The sequence below is a fragment of the Haliotis rubra genome, unplaced genomic scaffold (genome assembly GCF_003918875.1).
Source record: "Haliotis rubra isolate DU_JTF1 unplaced genomic scaffold, ASM391887v1 Scf62, whole genome shotgun sequence".
In the NCBI taxonomy this organism is placed as follows: Eukaryota; Metazoa; Mollusca; class Gastropoda; order Lepetellida; family Haliotidae; genus Haliotis; species Haliotis rubra.
In genome coordinates, this window is record NW_025767324.1 from 2,121,708 (window position 1) to 2,133,532 (window position 11,825).

General features: G+C 36.5%; 2 protein-coding genes across 2 annotated transcripts in view; one reads left to right on the forward strand and one right to left on the reverse strand.

Moving 5' to 3' along the window:
• The window catches only part of LOC124256206 (putative ankyrin repeat protein RF_0381), a 56,613-nt gene extending 55,353 nt beyond the window's left edge, over positions 1 to 1,260 (forward strand). Inside the window, exon 20 of the mRNA XM_046690183.1 lies at positions 275 to 1,260. Coding sequence (XP_046546139.1) covers positions 275 to 340 — 66 coding nt within the window. The 3' untranslated portion in view covers positions 341 to 1,260. The remainder of the gene's footprint in view (positions 1 to 274) is intronic.
• A 4,593-nt stretch (positions 1,261 to 5,853) lies between these two features.
• On the reverse strand, positions 5,854 to 11,553 carry LOC124256126 (protein adenylyltransferase FICD-like). The gene is made up of 2 exons (XM_046690082.1): positions 11,242 to 11,553; positions 5,854 to 8,998 (listed from the first exon to the last, which is right to left on the reverse strand). The coding sequence occupies exons 1-2, from the start codon at positions 11,534 to 11,536 to the stop codon at positions 7,839 to 7,841; spliced, it is 1,455 nt and encodes a 484-aa protein (XP_046546038.1). The 5' UTR covers positions 11,537 to 11,553; the 3' UTR covers positions 5,854 to 7,838.
• Between the last annotated feature and the right edge of the window lie 272 nt (positions 11,554 to 11,825).

Genomic DNA, 11,825 nt, shown 5'->3' on the forward strand with positions numbered 1-11,825 from the left:
TATCATTTTAAATGCGTAATTGGTACAAAACAATTATTTTTCAATGCGTAATTGGAAAGTTTTTATGCGTATTTTACCCGGATACGCAGCTTATCTGGGCCTCTGTTAATTATTGTCAGTTCTAAATAATTACATGCGGCGTTAAGCAATACTCACTCACTCACTCTAATTACAGTGTTTCTTCGTGTATACAGTTAAGCTGTTTCTATACAACAAATATTTGATTTGATTTGATTTTTTATTGGTTGTGCAACAAATATTCTTTCTGTTACAGAGAGGACCTCCTCTAGGAGAATGGCCTCCCGGGTCCGAAGCGTCAGCCCCTTTGCAAGAAGAGTAGGGACACATCGTTCTCAACGTCTCATGATCGGCAAATATGGTGCGGCAACGTAACAGCCAAGCTCACGTGCTTCTCGGCCTGTACATTATCACTGACAGGCTTGTTTGTTATTTGTCTTACGGTAAAAAATGCTTTTGAATGCTGAATTAAAGAAAAAGGCTTTTTTTTAACAAAATAGGGTCGGTAGGATGAGTAAATTAATTCCCAATTCTCATTTGGCATTATTGCGAGAACTGACAGATAACTTACATGGTTCACATAAAAACAAGGGTGCGCTGTTTTGAGCACCTATGACCGTTGCTTGTACATCGTCTATCCGTTACGGATCAGAGACCCTAAATAACCTGTCTCAAAAGTCTACAAAATAATTTGTGATTCATTTTCCAAATGCATTATTTAGGTTCAATAGCATTAACAATAGCTCAAAACTGGAATAATTTCCTCCAACCTGCCTTTGAGGTTCAGTGGATCTGAAAACCAAGAAATATACAATAAAACAGCAAAGGTTAAGATTTGGTCTCTCTTTTGATACTGAGGCAGAGTCTCCACATGCCATAAGAAAAGTGTTTCATATTTATGGCCAGGGATCCAATAAGACTCTTTCCACTGTTACAGTGTAATGTATCAATAGCATAATTAATGTGTATTATGCTTGTTTTCTAATCTCATCTGTCTCGTAGCCACATCTTCATTATGTGACCAGTCCGTGTTTATCGCCGCTGTGTGTGTGATTTTACGACTCTTCAGTCAGTCGTTTTCCTTCATAGCAATGTGTATCGTGTATGCGTCCTACTGCAATGTTAGACTGTGATATTTGTCCACTATGTATAAATATTTATTTTTTGTACACATTTTCATACAAACATATTTCAAATATATACATTTCTTACAGAAGATAAAATAAAAAAATATGACATTAATTTGTGTAATTCGATTAATGGTTAAATTTGGAGCTAGTCAGCAGTAAAACAACTGCATCACAACGACCCGAATAGCATCAGGTTTGAACTAGAAAACAGATGGTTGAAGGTGTGAGCACCACACTAAATCAACTTAGCGTACTCCTTGCAGTACACTTTTACAACCCTAACAAGAGCTTGCAACTGAAGGACAGCAAGCGCAGAACCGGCATATCACCTTGGCAACTGACAAGAGCTAGGTGAGATTGTCAAGTTTGTGAATGAATACTGTAATACATTATCAGAGCATCCTGTGACTTATTGAATCTGGACCATACAATGAGTGAGTGCATTTTATGTCCCTGTTTCTGCCAGAAGTTATTGTGGCTGGTAATTCATCATGTCTTTTTTCAGACATGCCAGTGGTTGATGTCGGACTGTGTAATTCGATCACAAAATGGAGAAAAAAAATCAAATAAATCAGCAAAAATAACTAGTCAAATCTAATCTAATCACTGCTCACCATAAATATCGTGATTAAACCTGTTAGCAACAGGTTTTGTTCTGACAAGAAAATCTAGCGACTGACTTCATGAGTATCACCCTGTGGAGTTAAGATTTAACAAGCTTCAACAAACTCAGTGAGGCTGACATGACAATCTAGTGATTGACATCATGAGCATCGACCTGTGCAGTTGAGATTTGACAAGCTTCAACAACCACTGGGAATCTGACGAGAAAAACCAGTGACTGACATAATGAGCATCGAATTGTCATGTTGAGCTATGACATGCATCAACAAACTCAGGTCTGAACTGAGTCTGTTAGCAACCCCATACAACAAGCAAGTGGTGCCCTATTGTCCCTCAGTCTTCCAAGTCACGGGGCGGTGGGGTAGCCTAGTGGTTAAAGCGTTGGCTCGTCCCGCCGAAGACCCGGGTTCGAATCCCCACATGGGTACAATGTATAAAGCCTATTTCTGGTGTCCCCCGCCGTGATGTTGCTGGAATATTGCTAAAAGCGGCATAAAACCAAACTCAGCCAGTCAGTCTTCCAAGTCACACATTATAAACACCCAATTCTCATTTAAATCCAGGGAGGTAGGGTAGCCTAATGGTTAAAGCATTTGCTTGTCACACTTGAAATCCAGGTTCAATTCCCATCATGGGTAAAATGTATGAATCCCCCCATTTTAGCTGCACCCAGCGGCAATATTGCAGGATTATTGCCAAACACAGCATAAAACCATACTCACTCACTTTAATCCACTCTTGTAAACCCGGGACCAATTCCGTCGGTTAATCTTCATGGGAAATCACAAACAACAACAACAATTAAACCACAAAATATACTTCATTAAATAAATAACATTTGTAGATCACAGAATATCAGACCAACTGCAGCTGAGTACAGTCACCAGCCATTCATCACAGACACTATACACACACACCTCACAGAGGTATTAAGACGTGGTACCTCATACCACCACACAAGGCAAAGATACAGCTGTCATCTGCCAAATTATTGTTTTTTGCATGTTTACAAATATCTTTCTGGATTTGGAAAACACTAGAAAATAGTAAAATAACATATTCTGTTACATGCAATTTCTAAAGTAACTTTGAACTATTATTTCAAGAGTTTTATCTAAACAGAAACAAATAACTGAAAAAGAAACATTTCAAAAACATGGATATTGACTTTGAGATCAAATAAAAACATCATCTTTTCAGCCACATAGCCATGAGGTGACTGATAACATGATCCTTCTAGAGAAACAAACTTTTTTCTAGAGAAACAAACTTTTTTCCCCAACTTGTCTAGTATGGACATTTAATTTAAATCTTTTTATATATCCCTAGAAACTGCTAGATCTGATTACGTTGACAGTTAAAAACAGCAGGGACCCTGAATCGTTGATGTCTTGATATCTTTCTTATTCAGCATCCCCTTATTAACACAAAAGATAAACTGATACGCCAGTTGACAAGACAGATAAAACTAACACAACAGATAAACAAATACCTGGATGTCTTAAAACATGCACTAAACACACATAGCTCTGTGTAAGTCAATGCTGTTCTGTTCACCAGTATTTATTTAGTATATGCAGAGATATGTTTCCTTGACAACTAGTCACAGACATGATAAAATATTTAGGAAGCAACCAAAGTGCTGGGATAGAAGAAATCACAAGCACATGTTTTCTTGCCTGTTAAAACACCCATGTAGTCCAGGCAGGTAAGATAGTCATACTAGAGTCTCATTACTCATGTATTGTACTATTGTATTGTACTATTGTATTACACTGTACTGTTGTATTATACTTCTTCATGTTGAACATACAACCAGTTCTGTATAACACATCAGCTTCCAACAGAGCATATATCAGACATCATTAGAATAACTCATTTACATAAACAAATGAAATCTCTGCCGAAGTAAACATGGCACTGGATTTTGTGGATTTCAGAACAATGGATACATAGGTTTCATACATTTGTTTGTATTGACAGACTGCTGACCTGTTTTATCTGTCAGTTATTTGTAACATCTTTCCATTTTGAACATTACAATCATTCAACAGAAATATTTGCACAGTAAATTGAGTAATATAATACCATACTGAACACATATATGAAATCAAATCACATCTTAAAACGCATCTTTTCACTGCACTATTAACTCTACTCAAACATTACTTTGTAGCACTTTGAGCAGACACTTAGTGGTTGGACATGGAATTGGTTAAAATCTCATAATTGATAACTGGTTCATTACAACCGATCAATCATCGAACATAATTGGTTACCGCCATGCATCAAATTTTCCTGGTTATGTTTGTTAATGCACAAAAAATAAAGAAAAAACATGTAGTTCTTTCGGCTTTTTGAGCAAATTTCAATACATGCATTTGCAAATTTCACATCTTTAAAGGATGACTAGTATGTTAGGGAGATAAATTTCCAGGAGTCTTTAAGATGAATTCACTCATGACTTGGAACAAGCTTGTAGTACTTATGAAATGTAACAGACAAAGCCAACCTTGTAAATTTATTGTTAATGCAAACAAGTGACCCCAAATTGTTTGTGTTAGATTATGTGAAATCATGATCGATTGCTTGGTCGTTTAGTCACTGCGACCAAGCTTCATCATATTTCCATGAATCGGACCACCACTACTTAGCACTATACAAGTTTTTAGTATTATTATTATATACCATCTTACAGTCACAATAGGCCCTGTTCCCAAGCATAAGGCTCTGAGTTCATTCACCAATATTCTGCGAGATACTGTCATTCATGAAACTAATGCAACGTATGTGAATGTAACTTGCTTGAATTAATATAGCGACATATTTGTATCTATTGTGTCTATGTTGTTTAGTGCCTAACTGAGCTATTTTCCAGCCATATGACGGCAGTTTGTAAACAATCCAGTCTGGACCAGACAATCCAGTGATCAACAGCATGAGCATCGGTATACAGAACTGGGATACAATGACATGCATCAACCTAGTCAAAGATCCTGACCACCCAATCCTGTTAGCCGTGTCTTACGATAAACCTGGGTTGCTGAAGGCCAATTCTAATCCAGATCTTCATGGGCACATTTGCATCTGGACATAGTGGAGTGTATTATTATTTTAGGGTCACATCACATGGATGGCAACAATACTCACGATAAACAATGTAATTAAGCTGTCTTAATATTTAAGTTATCATAGTCATATCACAACCTGTTAGAAAGAAACAAGAGAATTATCCACAAATGTTATACAGATGTCGGCTGTGCAACATTTCTGTCACATAAGCAGTGCATTGGAGCCCACAAACCAAAGATCAAAAGCAAGTAGAGTTTTAATTCAAACCTACTATCACTGGATCCTTGCACATCTAAGGGAAGCAACTCAGCACAGGGAATTCTGACTGATGAAGAGCAATGGACTGATAATGTGTGAAACATACCCTATAAGAATTTTACCTTAGAAATTCAAAAACGTAAACATGGCCTTTTAGTAACTTAAAATTAATTATGAAAGGAAGCAGAGTAACATTCACACTACACATTGCTCACATAATTCATTCCAAATACCACATACCCAGCGAACAATATTTCAAGAAATTATAATTATTATAATCCTAAGCCCAAATGTCTATGTTATATTTACCCTTTACCTTATATTTATGCACACATTTGTTAACCTTGTCCCCACATCCTATGTAACAGATCTATGCTCCAAGAACACGAAGGTGATACATCACTTAACTTCAACATCACATTCTTCATGCACAAAGTAAATAATCCTTTGCAGGGATGTGAAACTAAAACAGCAAATCAGTTTGGCAAAAATACACATCATGTACTCAAAAACCTTGGGCACAACAAAACATAAGTCATGTTTTCCGAGGTTGGTTATAACAACTGATACTGGTACAGTGACACATTCTACCACTACTAGAATTAAACAGCTGTGCCATCAGACATGTCAGATACACAAGTATTCATGTATTTTGATTATTATGATTATAAATATGGCAAGACTAATTGATTTTCTTTGGCATGTTTAGATTTTTCACTGGCATCAAGAACAAAATATTTTTTTAAAAACATTTAATTCTTCTAGAAGCTTATTGACAGCCAGCAAGTTCTGGGGCAGACACGAGCATGAACCTCGATTTGTTGCAGTCTGTGTGACTTACTGTGTTGTGTTATAAATATACCAGGTTCCTATCATTTCTAGGGTGGCGGGGTGGCCTAGTGGTTACAACGTTCACCAGTCACGCTGAAGACCTGGGTTCGATTCCCCACATGTGTGAAGCCCATTTCTGGTGTCCCCCACAGTGATATTGCTGGAATATTGCTAAAAGCCGACAAAACTAAACTCACTCACTATCATTTCCAAATGAGGATCGTGTCATGTTTGCCATGTGAGTGGGTATTTCTAATTCAAGTGTGTTCACCAGGGCTGCAATGATTCCACTATGAGGTGAATATGATTCATATCATGAATATTGGAAAACAAGTATGAATATTGGGCAATGAATACAATAACAAAAAAGCTGGTGATGTATTTGCAAATATAGAGAGTGAAACAATGACAAAATAATTATTTGAAATGTTTTGACTATGTTGATAGTGTGAGTTTTTAACAATGAACACTGATCACATTACTGACAGACAGACTGACAGATTGACTGTTGACTAATAATAGTATATTATCTGACCTGGCTTGGATACATTCCCTTTTGCAAACTCAAGTAAACAACTCTGGAAATGTTCAGGAATATTCAATTTGCGAATAAAGAATCGAAATCAGGGATACAAACTAATTCACCAAATAAATAAGTGAATCACATCAGCCCTAGTGTACACATTTGGTTTTCATCAGTATGCCTATTACAGGAAGCCCTCGTTCAAAAGGACTCACTTTTCCCCGGACTGGGCCAGGCATTGCTTATTTTACTGAAGACATGCGTGCATCACATCAACTTTACAAAGCTCCACCACATATTCATCATGATCCTAACCTTTCCACAGCTCAGTGGTGGACATGAAACACACATGTACAAAAGCACTTGTTGAAGACAAATAAATACATAAATAGTGTCAACATCATTACTTCAGATATATATCACAAAAACAACAAAATGTATCATGCTAAGTTTTCAACAAAACATTTACCCAATATTGTTAAAACTAGTGTGGAGACTATCATGTTTCCAAACTACTGAACAAAACAGGCAGAAGACTGATGATAAGGTACACTAAATATTTTAGTTTGTGACAACCATGGTACCATTTTGATCAGATAAGTATGCCAAACCTTATATTTTTAATATAAGCATAAGTTTTTTTGATGAGAGACAAATGAGAGAAGAGCATCACGTCTGTATGTGAGATGACTGATAAGTCAATTCATGTTAATCTGTGTTGACCTCTATAGAATTGTGCCAAGTTAATTTTCAACATGGTACTTTCAGACAAATATACCAAGTCTTCAACTCAGTGATACAATATGATGGCATACACTCAGTCTTCAGATACTTAATCTTCTACAGTACAGGAATTGAACACAAGGACCTCTTTGTCTTTTGATTTTAATATTAGGATTTTGACAAATACCCCTTCAAGCTTTAACCCGATCACTAAAATGCTAAAGTATGATCATACAGAACAAGCTAACATTAGAGTAAATATATTTAATAAACTGAAAATATTCCAGTCATCGTCATGAAAAAGGTTAACCTGACTATGGTCACTCAAATTTGCAGCAATGTGCAAATTATATGAATGATTTGTATAACACCTAGTGAAATCCCAAATATCTCACATCCCTGATGTTGACTCATAATATCATGTTAATATATTTGAAAGAAACAGGTAACTAAAATTATTTTGATGAATTGAACCATAATCACAATAATTACATCAAAACTTAAAACAATCACTCTATTTTCACTATTCTCCTGTTATACACAAGTATCACTTTTGGTGCAGATTCTTTATATCTATTGATTCTAATATAGCATCTTCCAAACAATATTAATAATCATCATCTGATCATAATGTAATAAATATCTTGGTGATCTTCCTTTCAATCATCACTTTCCTCCTCCATGTCCTGCCCATCACTTCCATTATCTTCATCATCATCATAGTCATCATCTTCGTCATCATCTTCATCCATGTCGATAACACGTCCTTTATTGCTGGTCTGATTTATTTGATGAGAATGATATACAGGATTCTCTATTGCAGATAATATAAACTCATCCAAAGTTCTCTCAGTACTTTCAGCCATAAAACGAATAAAAGGATGAATATCACCCTCGTTCCCCATCTGAATTGTCTCATAATATGTCAGACGGTCCTCCACCTTCACTGTCACAGGTGGAAATCCTGCCTGCATCAGAATCAGATTCATCAACAACCTTGAAGTCCTCCCATTGCCATCATAAAATGGGTGAATTATTACAAGTTTGTAATGTGCAAGAGCAGCAAATTCTATTGGATGGAGCTCTAATGAATCCTCTGAATTCAACCAATCTACAAATTGGTTCATTAACATTGGCACATCTTGGGGTGAAGGGGGTTGAAAATCTCCTACAAACACCTGAGTTTTTCGGATTCTCCCTGCTTCCGTAGGATCAACATATCCGAGGACACGACGATGAATGTCTAATAAATCCTCTAAACACAACTGCCCTACACGACCAAGTAGAGTACTGTTTATGAAACTTAGAGCAGCATCGAGACCCAAGACCTCGTTCTGCTCTGCCAAACTCTTCCCTCCCACAGCTATACGGGTCTCTACAATTGACCTAGTCTGTGCTAATGTGAGAGTATTTCCTTCTATAGCATTAGAATGATATATATGATAGAAATAGGACTCTTTTTTAGCTCGTCGTAACCCGGGATGATTTGGAGGCACACGATACAGTTTATCCCGTTTCTGATCGATTCTGTTGAAAGTTCTTTGGTCAATTTCTTCTACAACTGGTTGTGTTCTGCGTCGGTTGTCCAGTGCCTTTTCATGTTCTGGATGAGCATGGAGAGCTTTTCTGTACAGATGGTCAGCTTTGACTACGTCATTTTCATGCTGTTCCACGAATTCCCCATAGGCTGTTAGGATGTCAGCATGTAATGGGTCAAGAGCCAGAGCGTGTTGGAAGACTTTTATGGCTTTGTCAGTTTTCCCTTGAGACTGAAGATCCAGGGCCACTGTCAGTGCTGCCACAGCCTCCTTTTGGACCTCTGGAAAAAGACATATCAGTGTAAGTCATAATATTAGTGGTGTGGCGATTCATCGATACGCATCGATGCATCAATCCATGGACCACCAATACACTGAATCGATACAAAGTTTTACACAGTCGTATATCCCGATATGATACTTCAAATGGGTCATGATACATCGATGTTTTACTTTGAACATTGCCGAATCGCGATATCTGTAAAGAAAGATTTACTTTTGTTTGATGATTAAAATATATGCATACTTATTTTCCCTTCATAAGTTTCTCGGAAATTCTTGCATCAGGAACTGTGTCAAACATAGCTCTCGCATTTTATTAACATTCACAAAGTCTGTGTATAAACTTAATTATCTCATTTCCAATGAACATTGAAAAACTCTGGTGGAATTTGACAAAATACTTTGAAATAGTTTTGTTTTTATCTTAAGGTGTTTTATAGTTGGTGTTAGAATTTAAGACTTTAGTATCGTGATACATATCTTATCGCCACCCTTGTATCGGGATTCGTATCGTATCGGAATTTAAGTGCACAAAATATAATACACTTATAACTGAGACATAGTCCAACAGACAATAAATATATCCAAAAAATATGAACAAAACCAATATCGTCATGACTAAAATTTTAGCATCGTGATGTATCGTATCGCATGTTGTATGCCAATAACAGCACCACATAATACACTTATAACTGAGACATAGTCCAACAGACAATAAATATATCCAAAAAATATGAACAAAACCAAAACATATTTCAAGCCTGTGAGCACCTGGATCTCACTGTTTTACAATCCTAAACATAGGGCTAGTTGTTATGTTGTGAATAAGGGTGATCATGTCTATTGGCAAATGTTTCCTATGGTTATCAAAAGTAATCAAACGAAACCAAACTATAAATAATGTTGATTAACAGACAATGGCAGGCATGTTTGAAAGATATGAAGAGCAACTTGCACGGATGCAGCACTGTTCATACATGTGATTGTGGACATTTGCTGAAGCATCTTTATACAGGTGTTGATCAAATGGTGAAGAGTTCAAATCATATGATTGCATTATAGAAGTTGGTGAGTAAATATTGAAGCATAAGACTATGCAATAAACAAAAAGTTGATGATCAGAATCATCATACTGTTGTATTAGATACATTTGATTTGAATTATCATCATACTGCAGAATCATCATACTGTTGTATTAGATACATTTGATTTGCATTATGTAAGATATGAGCATTTACAGTAACAAATAGTTGCACAATACCACTTGCAGTGTTCTTGATTGGGAACAACTACATACTAGGGGTGACTATTGAGGGGGGAACAACTATTGCAATAGTGATAGTCTATTGCAACATACTATTGCCATAGTGATAATCCATTGCAACCAACTACTGCAATAGTTTTTTTCTCCTTGAATTGTCTCATTTGAGGTCATTTCCCAAATTAATGTATAGTTTATATGAAATAAAGACAAGTTGAAGTAGTTTCAGCCTCTTTTAATAACTGACAACAAACTTGAAATCCAGATCAAGTAAACAGTTAAACCATAAACATGATAAACTGAATGAAGCTGCAAGTCTGCAGGGGCAGATAACTCTTGTACTTCCTCTTATTTTGCGCTGCACATTTATCAACGGAAGTCAAGTACTAAACTATCGACAGTCACACATCGATGCATCGACAGTTTTTCATTTCTCCCATCAATTAATTGCTATCGGAGACTCAACAACCGCAAACCATCGATAGTTCAATGCATCGTTACAGCCTTACTACATACGGTGGAAAGAGTTCCTTACGTACTCCCACCTATTTTATAATGCACTTTTCATTACTTGTATATCTTTGTATTTTTTAAATAAATTAGGTGGGGGGTACGTAAGGAAATCTTATCTTTGTTTTGTTTAGGGTACACATCTGTATTCAGAAACAAACCTGGGGTAACACATCTGCAGTACCTGTACCGACACCTACCCATTGAGCGCTATATTCGGTAAGTGTGATAACATTTCCCTTGTAAACATAGCCAAGTGTTGGCAGTCTACTGTCTAGCCATAGTTACCTCATTTGCCACCTATCCCCTTGTTTCAAGCCAACCATTGGTACAGACGTTGGAATCTGTTGTTTTACTTTCACTCTCTTCTTAAATGTGACTAAGAATATTTTACTTTCCAAAACTCAACCATGTCAACAGAAAAAATTACTGTGAGAAACTGGACCTATTGTCAAAACACGTGTAACTTACCTGGGCTAATCGTCAGTTTGTTTTTCGGTCGTAGAACTAGCGATGTTTCCGGTGGCATGAAGGAGATAGAAGGTGATCGCAGCTGTGTCTGAGAAGTTGACAGCTGCTTTTTAATGAGAACGAAGATGGTCATCAGACGGGGTATATTAGTCACAAAGTAAGCGACACCAACTCCGGACAGCAGAAGAAATATAATAAAAGTTTTTGACATTAGTCCAGATGAATACATCTTCTTTAGATGTTTACAATGGGTGGAAAATTGTTTCTCGGCGCAACTTGACAGCCATTCTGCCATGTTGAAACCGGAAGTGATTCAATACGTCAAGAAGCTACGAAAAGATTCAATCGCGCAAAGCCACGGAAATGGAATATACTTTATGTTTATTAGTATCAGTGAATGCATATCATGATTTTCAACTTTCATATCATCTTAAGGTACCCATGTCTATTATAATTATAATAAGTAATTAGATCTGTTCTTTTAAGAATTAAGTGAAAAGGAAATATGCTTAGTATTCCAAATACGTCTTTTAGTTTTAGATCTTCCCAAGAAATTTGTCGAAATATGATTGGACGACAATTTC

Bases quoted from the DNA above. Each gene is read 5' to 3' on its own strand.
- LOC124256126 (XM_046690082.1), bottom strand. From the start codon at position 11,536: ATGGCAGAATGGCTGTCAAGTTGCGCCGAGAAACAATTTTCCACCCAT. The intron at 8,999-11,241 runs GTAAGTTACACG...GTCTTTTTCCAG, and splicing joins CAAACTGACGATTAGCCCAG to AGGTCCAAAAGGAGGCTGTG.